This window comes from Henckelia pumila, chromosome 2, assembly GCF_033568475.1.
Source record: "Henckelia pumila isolate YLH828 chromosome 2, ASM3356847v2, whole genome shotgun sequence".
NCBI classification, from domain to species: domain Eukaryota; kingdom Viridiplantae; phylum Streptophyta; class Magnoliopsida; order Lamiales; family Gesneriaceae; genus Henckelia; species Henckelia pumila.
Genome location: NC_133121.1, coordinates 89,071,186 through 89,087,660, shown reverse-complemented (window position 1 = coordinate 89,087,660; position 16,475 = coordinate 89,071,186). Strand labels below are relative to the sequence as shown.

The following is a 16,475-nucleotide window of genomic DNA, read 5'->3' as shown; positions in this document are numbered from 1 at the left end:
ATCTCTTTATTTTGGGATGTATAACTTTAATTTAGTTTTCACTGTTAATTATCGGATTATGTTTGATTAGGAATTATTGTATGCTTAAGTTTTTAATTAGTAGGTGATCGTGGTGTGGGTCACAAGAGTTTTTTTTTTCTGCCATTGGAACAAGGTGGAAAGAAGACTTGTGTGTTACCATATTTTTTTCTTGTTCTTGCTATAAAAATTGTAATGTGATTTGGCTCGAAATACACCCTCTGCATTGATCCTTGTCTCATAAGTCTTCATTGTTCTTGTGTGTGCAACGTATTCAACAATTGTGCCAAAGTAATACTATATCTTTCGAAGTTTCCAAGGATGAAATCGTGGCTTCAAACTTTTCTGGAACTGCAACTAGAATCTTTTGAACAAGTCTAAAATCAAAAAAATCTGTACCAAGAAGTCTGGCTTTGTTAGCAATATAAAAAATTTGTCTAAATATTACTTGATCGTTTCTGATTCTTTCATCCTTTGCATATCAAATTTCTCGATTTAAATTCAGAACTTGCATACCTTTGGTCCTTTTGTTTCCTACATGTTATTTCTTCAAAAAATCCCAGATTTTTTTGGTTGTTTTGAGTGTTATGATCCTGGTAAAAACAGATAATGAGACTGTTGTGAACAAAATGAATTTTGATTATGATTTTCTTTGCTTCTTCTTCTTCTTCTTTTGATTTTTGATTTGTGTCATCGTTGGGTTGTCATGATCTTGAATTTCATAATCTTGATTGACGGCTTCCCGCAAATCATTGGCATGTAGATATGCTTCCCTTCTAATAGCTCATACTTGATAATTTGTTCCATCAAACACTGGAGGTGCAATTGTGGTGAAAGAATATTCTGAGTTCATTATAAAAAATTTTATATCTCACAGATATCTCAAGAACATAGCTCTTGATACCAATTTGTTAAATTTTTTAGAAGAAAAAAAGAAAAGAAAAGTAACATGAAAAATCAATATAAAGTTCTAATGAAACTAGAGTAATAAGAAAGATATTCTACTAGTTGGATATGAAACAACTAGAACCCTAAAAGATATAATAAAGATATCATCATAATTATAAAATAATAATAAATTAATTTAAATCAGCTCCTTGAGTAATCCAAATCAACATGGTATATTGGATGGTCTCATCATTCTTTTGATGTTCTAACATGGATGGTATATTTGCCGGATCTTTACATCGTGGGACTTGTTTAACTTTGCCCTACCAAAGAGTTCCTAATTTAAGAGCATCCACAGACCACAGGTGGGCTCAAGAGCGCCCTTTGTCTCTTTTTTTAAGATAATTTTTTTTAATTATTTAAAAATTATGCTTTCTGTTTCTGTTGCTGTTGCTGTTGCTGTTGCTGTTGCTGTTTCTGTTTCTGTTTCTTTTTTTTTTTGTTTTATTAAATTTTATTGTTTTATAAACATTACTTTTATTTTGTTTTTAAATTTTTTAAAATTGTGTGAATAGTCGTTGCACTTTTTTTATTTTTTAATTAAAACTAGCCATTAGTTTTTTTTCTTATAAATACATTCAAATCTTTCTATTCTCTTCATCCTACAATTCTTTTTTGTATCTTTATTTATTTAAAATGTCTCAAAATCCGTAAAACAGACATATATTATATGTGTTTTTGTCGTTCTTCAATATTTGCTTTAATTTTCGCATGTTGCAATATCTACTGAAATATTATGTAATCGATTTTTTAATTATTAATTAATGTTATTCATATTGAGTGATAAAATTAATTGTTTGCATCCAACCATTTGAATATACTACTTTGAATATAGCTATATGAACTAGCCGTTCGAATGTAGTTGTTCGAATGCTATATTATTTGTTTAGAGTTCTATACGTACATTTTCAATATATTTGTTAAAAAATATATATTTCAATTAATAAAAATTACGAAAATATATAATTCAATTAATAAAAATTACATTTAGTATTTTTATTAAATATAATTAATGATATTAAAAATAAATGCATGATAAAAATTACATTACATATATACATAAAAATATGAAATGTAGAAATTGATAGTGTGAGTTAATTTAGGTCATATTAAATAATAATGATGATATTTGAATTAAGTGTACAAGAAAATCTTTAAACGAGAACACTCAAAAGACAACGGTTTTATGAGAAACCGTTGTTTTTTTTTCTTTTAACAATGATTTACCTAAAACCGTTGTCTCTGAGAGTTTTTTTTAATTATCAAAGACAACTATTTTTAAAAAATTGTTTTTCTTATCAAAGACAATTTTTTTAACACCGTTGTTATGAGCAAGTTTTGGGAGATACGGGGGATACGACAACAGTTTTTGTAAACAGTTGTCTACGTGCATTAAAAAAAAAAGACAACAATTTTTTAAATTGATATATTTTTTTGCATTATTTTATAAGATCAAAAATAACAATTTCAATAAACCGTTGTCTGATATCCTAGTTTTAAAGGTAAAAAACAATGTTTTTTTTTAAAACCATTTGTCTTTTACTTTTTTACTTTCCACACAAGTTTATATTTTTTACTTGTAAAAAAAAGTTTATTGTTTTTAAAAAATATTTGCTGTAACTTAAAAATAAAATAAAACAATAAAAAATAATAATGTATGATGTACACAAATTAAGTAGAGATATCAAAAATAGTCTAGATCCGTCTGATTGGCCCGCTTGGCTATACAAAATAAATATATTGGATTGACAATTTTTCAATAAGTTTAAAAGATGAGTCAACCAGTTCCATATCATCTAATGGTTGCGGATTGATCCGCCAAAATCAGCAAAAACCCGTTCCACCCAGCCTAACATGGATGACGATGAGTCAGTGGGCCGGCCTGCCCGACCAAGACCAACCCATTTTAACACCCCATTTTTAGCACCAAGTGAGGCAAGTGACGAGAAGAAAAGAAAGGAAGAAAAACCTTCCCCAATGTCCTTTTCATTTTCGCCTCCCTCGAACCGTCAAAATTTGAATGTTCATATCTCCGGCACTTGTTCCTTAGATCTGTAGCTTCGATTTGAACAATGATTTTTTATGCCGTTTCTGCCCGAACCGAGCCCTGTTCCTGACCTGCTGCTGTGCGCATCTTCTCCGGCGAGTTTAAGCGCCGATTTCTAGTCGATTCTTAGTTTTCTAGCTTTGGGTTCGAAGCTTAAGTTCGTATTTGAGCCAAGCCCATAAATTTCTGCTCATTTCAGCCGCGATTTCAGTTTCTCTTGCGAGCTGTCGCCACTCAACCACCGTGGAATAGGTGCTATTCGGTTTCCAGCTTGGTCTAGTTCCGATTCTTGAAGGTTTTGGGTTGTTACAGCTCGGTTTCAGCCTCTTTTCTCGACTATATAGGCTGCCCCGGAAGTAAGAAAATGACCGCCCGATTTATTTCGAATTTTGTGGCTTTTATGCCGCTATATTGATTATTGGATTGTTAATCGTTGGACGAGTTCAAGGTATACTTGTTCTTGAAAGTCCCGATTGATTGTTTATGTGTATACTTGTTTTTAGCTTGATTTGAATGACTTTAAAACTCCATTACAGCTTGTTTCGGAGCCCCTAAGTTTGAGATTACAGTAATGATTTTTTCTTTCAATCCAAAGGGAATCTAAGGTTTTTCCTTTTGTCCGATATTGAAACTAGGATATTGGAAGATCAATCTGCCAAAATAGCCATGGGAATCTATTATATAATATGCTATAAATATCCAATTTGCTTCATTTAGATTATGTGTGATCAAAATAGTTCCATTCTTACTGGTGTACTTAGGGATGAATGACGTTTTTATTGAGAGTCTTTAATTTTTCAATTTTCTAATACTAGCAGTCAAATATTATGTAAAGAGGTGAAATATAAAGCAATCAACTTATCTGATGAACTGTGATGACTTCCAATTCTATCCATATAATTAAATAGGGTGTTATTGAACTGGTTTCATGGAAAGAAACTTTTTTTTGTCTCTTTAAGGTAGTGTTTGGGATTGAATTTCGTTACTGCTGTAAAAAAATTTCTCGAGTTGCACCGACAGATTTAAGCAACTGTATCTGACATCGAAGAACTAGCTAGCAAGAAGCTAACTAGGCAAATCGTTATGTACATTGGAATACTCATAATTTGTTCTTTGTTTTTCTTCAGCTTCAAATATTAAGTTCTTTTTTTATGTTTCTTCTAAATGCGTGCATACTGGAATAGCTGGCTGATTTTATTGAGTTGTTGATTCATGTGTGGCGAGAAAACGGTCATTAGAGTGTGATCGTTTCATTAGAGTGTGATCGTTTCATTTACCTCTTGAAGAGTATAGGAACCAGGTCTTGTATTTCTTGTAGGAAAATGATCTAAAATTTGAAACTCGTGTAAATTAACTTCCTCTTGTTTGTTTTTAGCTAAATGAAGACCTGTTGTTGTGGTTGAATATGAGCGATATAAAAATTGTTGATTGGGATTCATAACTATTGAGTAGGTGTCCTCAAGAGTACTCGGAAGAATGCCGGAAAGTCGAAAAAATGGAGATGCTTCTCATTTCGTTGGTTGTTTATGAAATTTTTGTTTTATTAGTGTCGATTTGTTATTGTTGGCTGTTTATGAATTTTCTTTCAGAATGTCGTAAATAACTACATATTATTCTCTAACATTTGAAAATTGTATATTAAATTTATTTTCGAATTTTGTATTTTATATGATTTATAATACTAGAAAATGTTATATTAAATTTTATTTTTTTGTGTTTTTTATGTGAAAAAAGACAACAAACCTGTTGTCTTTGCTGAATTAAAACTGTTGTTAAAAAACCAAGTTCAAAGAAGGCAAAGACCACGGGTTTTTCACCGTTGTAAAACTGTTGTCTTTGAGCGCCCCTTTTGACAACAGAGCTTTTAGCAAAAGTTTTAAAGGGTCTACGACAACAGTGAAAAACTGTTGTTAGGCTTTTTTCTTGTAGTGGGTCCATAAAAAAAGTTTTGGGTTTTTATCATGGTGGAAATTTAAGTGAGTTTTTTTGGTGTTTGATGTGGCGTTGACGTGACGGGGTGGGGACCACAAAAGAGTGGTTTTATGTATTTTGGCATTGTGGATGCCCTAAGTAGACCAGTGAATGTACTTACATTTAGATTTTGTTTACACTTATGTTCAATTGTAAATGTTCAATCGATTCCAATTTCCAACAAGATCAATTCTGAATTGGAGCTGGCTTGAAATGGATCCTAACTTTTCAATTTAGCGCAGAAACACTTTACACCGCATATTTGTATAGTGTAAAATCGAGATCTTTAAGCTTATCCTTTGCATTTATCCTGATCTCCGTGTCTTTTGTTTTGTAAAAATAAAGCAGCATGTCGTACAATGAAACTAATGGTGAAGATATACGAATTAACAGAGAAGAGGACGACGATGATGAAGAAGGAGATGGTAGGGGCCTTGACGCATGGGAAAGGACTTATGCAGATGAGAGATCTTGGGAGTCTCTTCAAGAGGATGAATCTGGCCTTCTCCGCCCTATTGACAACAAAACCCTTCAACATGCTCAATATCGTCGACGGCTTCGCACGGCAACATCTATACGAATTCAGAAAGGCCTGATTCGTTATTTGTACATTGTCCTTGATCTATCTCGAGTACGTAAATCTATCAGTTTTCTATCATTAAAGTGTGGTAAATACAACTATCTCTTCTTGATAATTAGCTGTAAATCTACATTTATCAGCCAATTGAGGACAAATGAATCAACTAAACTGAGGTGTTGTGGGAGTGTCTTGAACTCAGGAAAAAGATCACCCACCTTTTGATAGTGTGGTTGAAATCAACTGTTTTCTTGAATTTTGTCATTTAATGTGCTAATAACATCAGTAAGAGTGGTACTTGTATATGATGCAAGATATAGAATTTCTTTGAATGTGCATAAGTTAGTATGCCTTGATTTTTATGAAATGTTTGTTAACTTATTGAACCTAAATTAATGAGTTTGTCTATATATGTGTGTGTCTGTGTGTATTAATAAAATTTCTTTTAAGTGTGTCATCTTCAAAACCGTATGCGGTTGCCCGAATTTGTATATGCTGACCTCCATCTTTGTATACAATATGAATAACAGGCTTGGAGTTGTATGAGAAAGCAGAGCCCCATACTATTATTTTGTTTTTGTATCTTATTCATCTTTGAAAAAACATTTTTATTATGCTTTAGACCTTTTTAACAGCATTATTGAGAAGTGAGATCTCTTGAAGGATTTCCCTTATATATGTGCATGGCATTTTTTTGTGGTTTTGTGTTAATAATGATTAGATTGGTCCATAACATGCAGGCCGCGTCAGAGATGGATTACAAACCGAGTCGAATGGTTGTGGTTGCTCGACAAGTGGAGGCTTTCATCAGGGAGTTCTTCGACCAAAATCCTTTAAGTCAACTTGGTTTAGTGACATTAAAAGATGGAGTTGCGCATAGTCTTACAGATCTTGGTGGAAGTCCTGAGTCCCATATCAAAGTGTTGATGGGTAAGTTGGAATGCTCAGGCGACGCGTCGCTCCAAAATGGTCTTGATCTTGTACACAACCTCTTGAATCAAATCCCAACCTACGGTCACCGTGAAGTTCTTATTTTGTATTCTGCTCTTAGTACTTGTGATCCGGGTGATGTAATGGAAGCCATCCAGAAGTGCAAGAGTTCTAAAATCAGGTGCTCAGTTATTGGTCTCTCTGCTGAGCTTTACATATGCAAATGTCTCTGCCAAGAAACTGGTGGATCATATTATGTTGGCCTAGATGAGGTGCGTTTCATTTAATTTTGAATTAGAACATAGGGGAGTTGGCAGTAAACAGCTAGATTTTCTTAGAAAGAATGCTAAAGGTCTTGCTCTTTATGATTAATGCGATAAGGAAAAATTGTGCCCGCAAAAGTATGGTTAATATCTGACTTCAATATTATTCCTGAATTCTGTACTGCTTCCGTGGCAGCCTCATTTAAAAGAGTTAATCCTTGAGCATGCGCCGCCGCCCCCAGCTATAGCAGAATTTGCTATTCCAAATCTGATCAAGATGGGTTTTCCCCAAAGAGCTGCAGAAGGTGTGATCTCAATATGTTCTTGTCATAAAGAGGCTAAGAGTGGTGGGGGATATATTTGCCCAAGATGCAGAGCACGCATCTGTGAACTTCCCAGTGAATGTCGAATATGTGGACTGACACTCGTTTCCTCACCCCATTTGGCAAGATCTTACCACCACCTCTTTCCTATCACACCATTTGATGATGTACCACCACTGGTGTCAAACAATCCACGCAAACTGCCGAAAAATTGTTTTGGTTGCCAGCAATCTCTCCTGAATCCTGGTAATTATTCTCATCTACTTTCCACTTTAATATTGTTTGTCACATTTAAGGCTGCATTTGGATGCACAAGAGCTATGAGATGACTGGTTGTATCGAGTTGTCATGCTTTTCTTTCAATCTAAGCTCACTTTTTTTTTTTTTGCAATGTACCTTTTTCCTATTGCCATCCCAGGTTTAGCAAAGCAATTCCCAAGGAGGTTTATGTTAGTCTAGATCATCTAATGATAGTTTTTCTTAAAGATGCTCACCATTTAGGAAACAAATTTATCAACAGATAATGTACATTTCTGAAAGTGAAGAACTAAGAAGTATGCTTGCCTTGACAAATGTTTCTGGTTCGTGCCATATGATATCGGAAAACATGATATCCTCTCTGAATAATGTAATCTGAAGTTGCAGTTGGTTATTTGGAGTTACTATGTTTACATTCTTCTGTGCTTTATGCTTCATTCTTTGAATCTGTACAAGCAGGAAACCTCCCAGCCCCTTGCGTTTCTTGTCCAAAATGCAAGCAACATTTTTGCCTCGACTGTGATATTTACATTCACGAGAGCCTGCACAATTGTCCGGGTTGTGAGGGCTTCCCGAATTCCAAATCCATCGATTCTATGGAAGGATGATAGAACTGAAAACTCTCACATAAAGGACTTGGTGTTTGGGAGTGCTTCTTAATTTTGTGAAGGAAAAATCGAGAAGTGCTTCCTAGAAGCTCTCATAAACACTACCTTAATTGTTCAAAGCTGTTATTGTGCTGCATGGTTTCTCTCTTCATTCTTCAGAAAAATGAAAAATAACATGCAGAAGCATCCGGAGATTGTGTTTTGGAGACGGTATGTTAAGTAGATTTCTTTTTTTGATTGAACAAAGCCCCTTCCCAAACTGTATAAGCTTCTTCGCAAGAATACAACTTTTTGGATGTGCACGATGATATCTATACAGATAAATGAATCTTATATATATATATATATATACTGCCCAACTCGTCCCCGACCACTAAAACCCACTACCGGGTTTTAGTTGTCGGGGACGAGTTAGGCATCATTGGTTGGGCAGCTGAAAATTTCTAATATATATATATATATATATATATATGGTATAATGAAGTACAACATTGGTGGATATCTATCTATATGGATCAAAGTCTATCAAATCACCCAGATCCTACCTCGTAGGTCTTCTTTTTCGGTCGTTTTTTCTGGCTTATGTTCTTCATAAAGGTGCGATGATTTACTTTGCGGGTGAGGTCTCTGCTTCAAGTCTTGAATGACCCAACTGCGCCAGGGAAAAGAATAGGAATAGAAGCATCTGACTGTTTGGATTATATGTTGGTGTGATTGAGACCCTGAGTGGCTGAGCATATGATTTTGTGTTTAGTCTTAACTGGTTGTAGGTTTTGTTTTATGTTGGATTTTAAAAATGAGTATTTATATTTTAAGCTGTCGTGACTTGTCTAGTTGTCTTGTATTTTTTGACGTTTTATTTACGAAAGGGTCATACAGAATTTTTTCCAGGCACAAAATCTATTTTTAAATCATATTTTGTTTCTTTCGGTAATAAAAACTTTTAATTGCATTACCATCTTACTAAAGATGTGAGGCTCGTATTCACTTCTAGCTCTATTGGCATGTATTTTTTCCACTTTCCAGTAAAACCACTTTCATTTTTGTACATAAGAAATCTTCTTCCCATGAGGAAAAAATAAGATTTCCCTTCTATTCTCACGTGCGTAAAAATTCTTTCTCACTATTATCTGTTTCGTAAACCATCAATCAGTTTTAAAATAGTAATAATTAGGTGGTGTTGCACATTCGTTACGTATGCATAAAATAATATTCTATCTGTCGATCTTCAATAAATTCATACTGTATCGACATACTATGTCATCATGTTACTAATTATTAACCAGAAAAATAGGAAGAAATGGATGTATAGATGTAGTAAATATCAACCGAGCAATTTGTGAATTTTGACATATCAAATTCCATCTTTTTCGGCATTATGAGGACATGAAATGTGAAAAAATTTCTTTGCAACATTAAATTATATAACATATTTATTATTTTTTTTAAAAAAAACAATATTTTTTTTAAGACAAGAAGAATAATGTTATAAATATAATAATAACTCAATAAACCTGAGCACCTATACGTGGCCAAATGAATGTCATTAAGAACCTACTTGTTGGGATTGAGTGTTTGTAGAGGAGATGTGGTGAATATAGAATTTTAAAATATTTGTTAAAAATTGACCAACTAATGTGGTCGGTTGAGTAGGTGTTAACCGACTTGACCAAATATATTGTAGTAGCCCGATTCTTATTTAGGCTATCAATTACCTAAACATGTTTAATTGGTCAAAACATGGTTAAAGAATCTTCATTTGAGTTGTAGAGTTGAAAATCGAATTCAAAACGACCAGAAATGGTCCAGAGAGCCCCAAGTTACTGGGCAGATCGGAAGCTCCGAAGTGCAGATTGGAAGCTCCGAACATGTTCGGATGACAATGTACAAGATCCGAGGCATCGAGCAGTTCGGACGTTCCGAACTGCAGATTGAAAGGTCTGATCGTCTTTGGATAAGAAAGTATGACTTTCTGATTGGAAATTTGACTGAGTGAGTTCCGAATGTCCGAACTCTGCAAGCACAATAGGTTGTCCAATCAGAAGACACACGTTCGGTGCCAAGAGATCGGAAGCTACGATTGAGAGACTGGAAGCTCCGAACCAAGGATCGGAAGGTCCAAACTTTTTCTATAAACAGAGGGCTCGAGGCAGCCATTTTCTTGCTCATTTCTCACTCTTCTCTTTCGGTTCTAGCCAGATTTTAAGGGTTTTTAGGCGTCAGTTTGGGGGCCGGGCGATAGCGAGACGCTACTGGGATCGTAGCATTGTTGTGCCTATACTTTGGGGCCATCGTCATCAAAGGGTTGACGACAGACGCATGTATAATTCTAGACTCTGATTAGCTTTCTAGAGTAGCTATTAGTCTAGTTAAAGCTTTTAGTACGCAAACAGTGATATGATGATTACTTTCTTATAGGATTGGGCTTGAGTACCTGAGTTTCTAGGTTGCTTGAGCAGATGTATGAACGTACTTTTTGAGATATCCTGGTTGAGTATGCATGTTCTATGTTTGCATATTTATATGACATATTTTATGTTAATATATTACGTCACGCTTATTATGTTATATACATTATCATGTTGAGTCTGTGCCTTGGTATAACCCGTAGTGGGATTACTCAACCCTGCGTTCTTGAGGGGATGGTTGGAACCGTTGGTTGTGGGATCAGGTCACCGATATCCACAATTTTATTCTGGTGTGTGAGCCACCTCCTGATGAGATGACCCAGTGTGCTACATACCATGACGCCACTTGATTGAGAAAAGAGCTTTACTGTGATAAATTTTTGATACTCGTACATTTGCATTAACATTCATAGCATGTGTATACTCATACTTTCGTACTGGGCGTTGTTATCGCTCACGTCCTTGGTTTTTTTGTGGACACCCCCATTCCACGGGGCAGGACTTATGTTGGTCGGACCCGTAGATAGAGGTCGCTGAGGTTGCAGCAGTTTCATGGTTGGTGTTCGTTTCCATTATCAGTTTTTTATTGAGGATATTTCAGTATTACTTCCATGGGGTTGTATAAAAAAATTTTATCGTTGGTTTTAGGGCAAGTTATATTCCACCGGTGGTTTGTTGTAAGACTTCAATTCCGCTGTTTTATTGATAATTGTGCTTTAAGATTTATCTGCGTGCTTAAGAATGTTTAGTAGGTGATTCCGGAACAGGGTCACTACATACATCAACAACTAAAAACTGTCTAACAACTGAATACTGCATAAATAGTTTGAATGTTTTTAGGGATTCTTTTTATACTCCACTCAATGATGAATTCACCAAGATAAGTAAGTATGGAGGATAATGAACACAAAATATATGGAAGTTCGAATGAAAATTCCTTCTACGTCTCCCCTAATTTTACTTAGGAAGAAATGCACCAGAAGATTTTGGTTTATACACTCTTGTATACAACTCACTCCTACTTTAGGAATTATGCACCGCCTAAAAAATAACTCGTAGTCAACTCAGTGATAAAACCTCAAATTTTATCAATACACCACAAACTAATATACAAAGGTGTTTGAATCTTTCGATCCAAACAAAACAAACTCTTATTCGAAGGCTCTTTCACTTGAACCGGTCTCAGAAGACTTTGAAAACCCCGAGTGATCCTTGATGATCAGATGTATATCTCTTAGGCTAGGATGGTTTGAGTAGATGAGGATAGAACTTTAAGTGTGCTCAAGTAATCACTAAGAATGCAAGCTTTGTGAGAGATCAGAGAGATAAGCTCTTGTTCAGAATGTAAGCATTAGCTTCTCTCATCGCAGCATCCTCTATATATAGAGTCTCTTGAAACTTTCCTGTTTAACGTTCGACTGTAGGGACATTAAATGCCTCATAAATGCACGAGTAAAGATGTCGCCGTATTTCTTGATAGCTAGTACACTTTAATTAATGCGTGATTTGGACTTCATCCAAAAATGGAAACAACAGTTGCAGATAGTTTCTGCGCATACTCTGAGCATTGCATAATTCGGGTAAAATTATGACTTCTTAATTCTTGATGGTTGTGCATTTCTTATCAATCAAATAGTTTCAGATAAGCATATGAAGTTTTTCGAATTATGTGAAGCTTGTACCAGAATATATTCTCTCGACCGTTATGTTTTTCTGATATGGTAATCGGTCAAGGAAAGAAATTCGGTTGAGGCAGATATCTGGGCGAGACAATCTCTTCTGTCCGGGTGAGGTGATCATCTTGATCAGGCGAGGCATCTTGAACTGCTTGAGTCTTGAGTACCTGTTATACAAGTAAAAGGCAGCTTAATCTATAACAATGATGTATTGTTTGTTATCACCAAAACTAAGGGATCTAAAAATTTACCTTTTTTTGGTGTTGACAAAACTAAGCCTCGAGAAGATATACATAAAGAAATAATGAACTTCATTAAGATAATGAACTTAATTTTTACAGGATGAGCGATAAACACAAAAACACCTATTACACCTAATGGAAGAAAACAAAACTGTCATCTAAGACAAGTGGCGCTTGATCTTGAGCTTTCACTTCTTCCACTACTGGATCCTAGGCCTCTTCCACCACCTCTTCTTCTCTTGTCATCTTCTTATTTCTTCCTTCTCACCTTATCTTTTTGTCACCTGGCCTCTTCAGCTCTTCTCCTTTACTATTCCCATTTTTTGTCAGCACAAGCATTGATATGATCAACGAGTTCCTTAATCTGAGTGCCGATCTACTTGAATATTGTCCACGTTCATTCATCCGTTGTTCTGATTGATTCATCTGGCTAGAAAAGGTGAGAATCATATTCTTGTTGGACTTCTTGTCAGCCTTAAACTCTTTCAAATTATCCAAAACATCTGCGGCCAATTTGGAAAATTTCTCGAGGGTGAGCTTGCGAGATTCATTGGTACCAAGGTGCAATAATCAACCTTGTATTCATAGATCCTAGAAAGTTCATGACGTGCTGCCAGTGGTCATGAATTTCCTCAAGAGTTTTGTTATCATCCGGTTTTGGTTGGGTGAGGAGAAGAGTGTCCTGGTGTTGACTAAAATTTTCAGTCTCACCATCATCATCACTGGATTTGGCTTGCTCATTATCCTGATTAATAGACTCTGCACATGTTGTGCTTTCAGTTGAGGGAATAATAGGAGAAGCATATTTGGCTAGGTTGGGATCAACGGGCGAGGGAGAAACATGCGAGGTGATCGAGGTAGTTTCTGGCATGGTGATCATAGGAGATGAGGTGACAATAGGTGATGCAACTGAAGTAGAGACAACCATCTTTGTGGGAGAAGGGGACTTCAGAGGAGGGTCTTCATACACAACTTCAAGTGAGGGAAATTTCTTTGCCTGATCTTTAGGGGCAGTCTTTGGAGGAGGACTCTTTGGACCAGTTTGATCGTCAGTGTACATGTGTTGAGAATGATCATCAAAGAGATCAAACTCCATCATAAAATTCAGCACCTTATCGACGGAAGTCAATGGAATTTCTGGCAGAGCCACTTCAAACTCGATTGAATATGAGTCTGGTCCTGCATTGGAGGAGAGAGAAGTGGAGATATGTACCTGAAGCTGAGCACCAGAAGTGTCTGTGCCAGCAGTGAGAATGTACTCCATCATGGTGGATGGATCAGCGGTTGAGGTTCTAGTAGCAGCATCGGGCCAGGCTACCTTGGGATCAGCCAAGGAAAGATCAGTTGAGATAGATTTTGTGACCGGTGTAATGATTGGATCTACTACAATGGGTGCCACATGTTTGGCAGACGAACCATTATCATTTTTAGGCCAAAAAAGGCCATTCAATCTTCCTTAAATACAAGATCTTCTTCTTATCCATCGTCAAGAGATCCCATAAGATCAAACATGCATGAGGGGCCTCTGCAACATATGCATTCACATACTGTTTGGAGGGGTGTTTGTCCATGCAAAATTGAATCTCGAGACTTCTGACATGTCTTGCAGCAATGTCATCACTGTTCTCTAAGATTGAATGACCATAAATTCACGAGAGGTTGTGGGGCAGTCTTTATTGAAGTTGTCATGTCGTTTGAAGATGATGAGCCTGAGGAGACTTTCCCATAGTTGGATGTCCTGTAAGTCATGCCTCTCCAGTGCTTTTTCAACGCTTTTTGTACCAGTGCAAGTAAGAATCTTGTTTAAAATTTTGGCCAGCTTACCAAGACATTTCTCCATGATCATTTGAGAGAAGTGAACTGTGGTGCGGTAGTGAGTCCATTGGTGAAATTTCTTGAGTCTTGTGTTGAAAGATCTGAGCATCTGAGAAAGAGTGAGATTGATCTCAAGTTCTTCTGGGGTGAGAGGCTTGGAAGGCGGAACAATATTCCATTTTCCTTTGTCTTTAGGGTCCAGAGGGGTCACCCTAGTAGTCGAGGGAGGTACTGCACCTTCTTTGAGCACATCACCTTTGGCTAGTTGTATTACAGGAGCAGGTGAGCAGTGGGGACATATGGTGTTGTCTCGATGGGTGGAGGGCGAGACACATTTACTGGGTGAAGAGCATTAGTGGGCTCCTTGTCTACCGGTGCATGCTCCAACTCGTCAAGAGTTTTCAATTTCTTTTTCTTAGGCTCAGCAGCCTTGTCTTCTTGGATTTCTTTGATTTTTGTTCTTTCACTTGACCAGGTGAGGATGACCCGAATAATTGATGGAGAGGAGAATTATCCAATGCTTCGTCGGAGTCAGACTGATACACCATCTTTCTTTTTACAGATGGATTTTTCAATGGCTTCTTTGCCGCTGGAGCCTCAGTCTCAGCCTCTTGCTCCAGAGTGAGATCAGTCACAGTGTCAGTGGAAGCCTCATTGGCTTCAAGAAAATTTTGAACCGACCAACGTTTATCTATTTAGTGGAGTGAAATGGATCAGTGCCACTAAGATCTACCCCAATTTCTTGCAAAAGATGGCATATTTGAAGAGCGTACCCTTCAGACTGAGTCTTGCCTCGTGTCATATCAAATATGGTGCCAAACAAGATGTTCGACCAGTTCACTTGAATTTGAGAAGCAATAACAACCATATATTGAACTTTTTGTAAGTGCCTGATCGAGCGAGAAGATTATTGGCCATGATGTTGGCCAGCAGACGAAATTGTAAATTCATATTCACCTTGTCTCCTGGAATCTTTATGGGGTGGCCATCCAAAATAAATTCAGTAGCCCAGTGGCTAGCATTGTCGTCAGGAAGTTCGGAGCATTTCAACAAACCGGTGGCAGGTAGCTCAAAAATGTCCCAAATAACTTCGGGTTGATAGTGTATTTGGTGTCGTTGATGGTGAAGATAATCTGGCCATGCTCTAGTCGAGCAGAAGAAAAGAATTTCTTGATCGAAGGAAGATGAAATCGGAGCCACAATGTAGTAATCTATATCCGGAATAAATGATTAATTAAGAATTAATCAAGTGATCATGTTTATATTTAAGTAAAACATGATTAAGAGATTTTCAAAAGGATCTAAGGAGTTCAAAAATGGATCCAGAACACTCGAAAATAGCCGTGAAGGTTCTAAGTCTAAGCAGAATCGGAGGCTCCGAACATAGGATCGGATGATCCGAAGCGGTTGGGTTCGGAGGGCCTGTTCTAGTTCGGAAGGACAGAGTTCGGATGATATGAAGAGGGATCGGACGGTACGATCTCCCTCAAATAAGATAGGATAATGAAAATATTTTGTTTGGCTAAGAGTAAAGTTTGGACGATCCAAATTCTAGGATCGGACGGTCCGAATAGTAGTCTAGACTGGGTGACTGCACACAATGGGCCCCTATAGCAACTACTTCGCATTCATCCTTGCTTTACAAAAATGATTAACCCAAGTTGCTATAGAAGTTCATTGTAGCCCATTTTAAACTCATTTTAAACATTTCATTTTTCTCATGTAGGACAGGGGTCTCACACAAAGCCCTAAAATAGAGCATCGTGGGCGAAGGAGAGAAGTTACTGAGCGCTTGAAAATAAGGCTCCTCGGCACTTTTTATAGACAAGGGTTCGGACCATCCGAACTCCCCTTTGGATCGTCCGAACTATGCATGTTTGACAAGTGTCACTGCCAGCACTTCGGACCGTCCGATCGGGTACTTCGGATCGTCCGATCACGAGTATTACATCATCCGTGACGTCACCTACTCGGAGAGTTCGCTTGTACAAAACACACATTTCTTCAAGTTAACATATAAATGTTCAGCACGTAATGTGACTAGTACAACCCTTAATTGTTCCACATGGTCATCCAAGTTCTTGCTATACACCAAGTTATCATCAAAATATACCACCACAAAATTTCCAATAAATGCACGCAAAACATGATTCATGAGACGCATAAAAATACTAGGTGCATTAGTCAAACCAAAAGGCATAACCATCCATTCATACAACCCATACTTAGTTTTAAATGCGGTTTTCCACTCGTCTCCCTCTCTCACCCTAATTTGATGATAACTACTCTTAAGATCAATTTTACTAAATATTCTAGCACCATGCATTTCATCTAACATATCATTTAGTCTAGAAATAAGATACCTATACTTGATGATAATGTTATTGACAG

At 36.6% G+C, this 16,475-nt stretch overlaps 1 protein-coding gene across 5 annotated transcripts; it reads left to right on the top strand.

Moving 5' to 3' along the window:
* Positions 1–2,923: 2,923 nt before the first annotated feature.
* On the top strand, positions 2,924–8,752 carry LOC140880746 (general transcription factor IIH subunit 2). 5 transcript variants are annotated; one of them, XM_073285448.1, is made up of 5 exons: positions 2,924–3,369; positions 5,333–5,615; positions 6,302–6,763; positions 6,951–7,323; positions 7,795–8,752. In XM_073285448.1, exons 2-5 carry the CDS (start codon positions 5,334–5,336, stop codon positions 7,941–7,943), a joined length of 1,266 nt encoding a protein of 421 aa, XP_073141549.1. In that variant the 5' UTR covers positions 2,924–3,369; position 5,333; the 3' UTR covers positions 7,944–8,752. The 5 variants fall into 5 exon arrangements, with proteins under 5 accessions (XP_073141549.1, XP_073141553.1, XP_073141551.1 ...); XM_073285452.1 differs by having other exon boundaries at positions 5,330–5,615; XM_073285450.1 differs by having other exon boundaries at positions 2,924–3,461.
* Positions 8,753–16,475: the final 7,723 nt, after the last annotated feature.

Excerpts from the sequence above, each read along its gene's own strand:
- LOC140880746 (XM_073285448.1), top strand. The coding sequence starts at position 5,334 with ATGTCGTACAATGAAACTAATGGTGAAGATATACGAATTAACAGAGAA. Across the intron at positions 6,764-6,950 it reads ATTATGTTGGCCTAGATGAG|CCTCATTTAAAAGAGTTAAT; the intron begins GTGCGTTTCATT and ends CTTCCGTGGCAG. Across the intron at positions 7,324-7,794 it reads GCAATCTCTCCTGAATCCTG|GAAACCTCCCAGCCCCTTGC; the intron begins GTAATTATTCTC and ends CTGTACAAGCAG.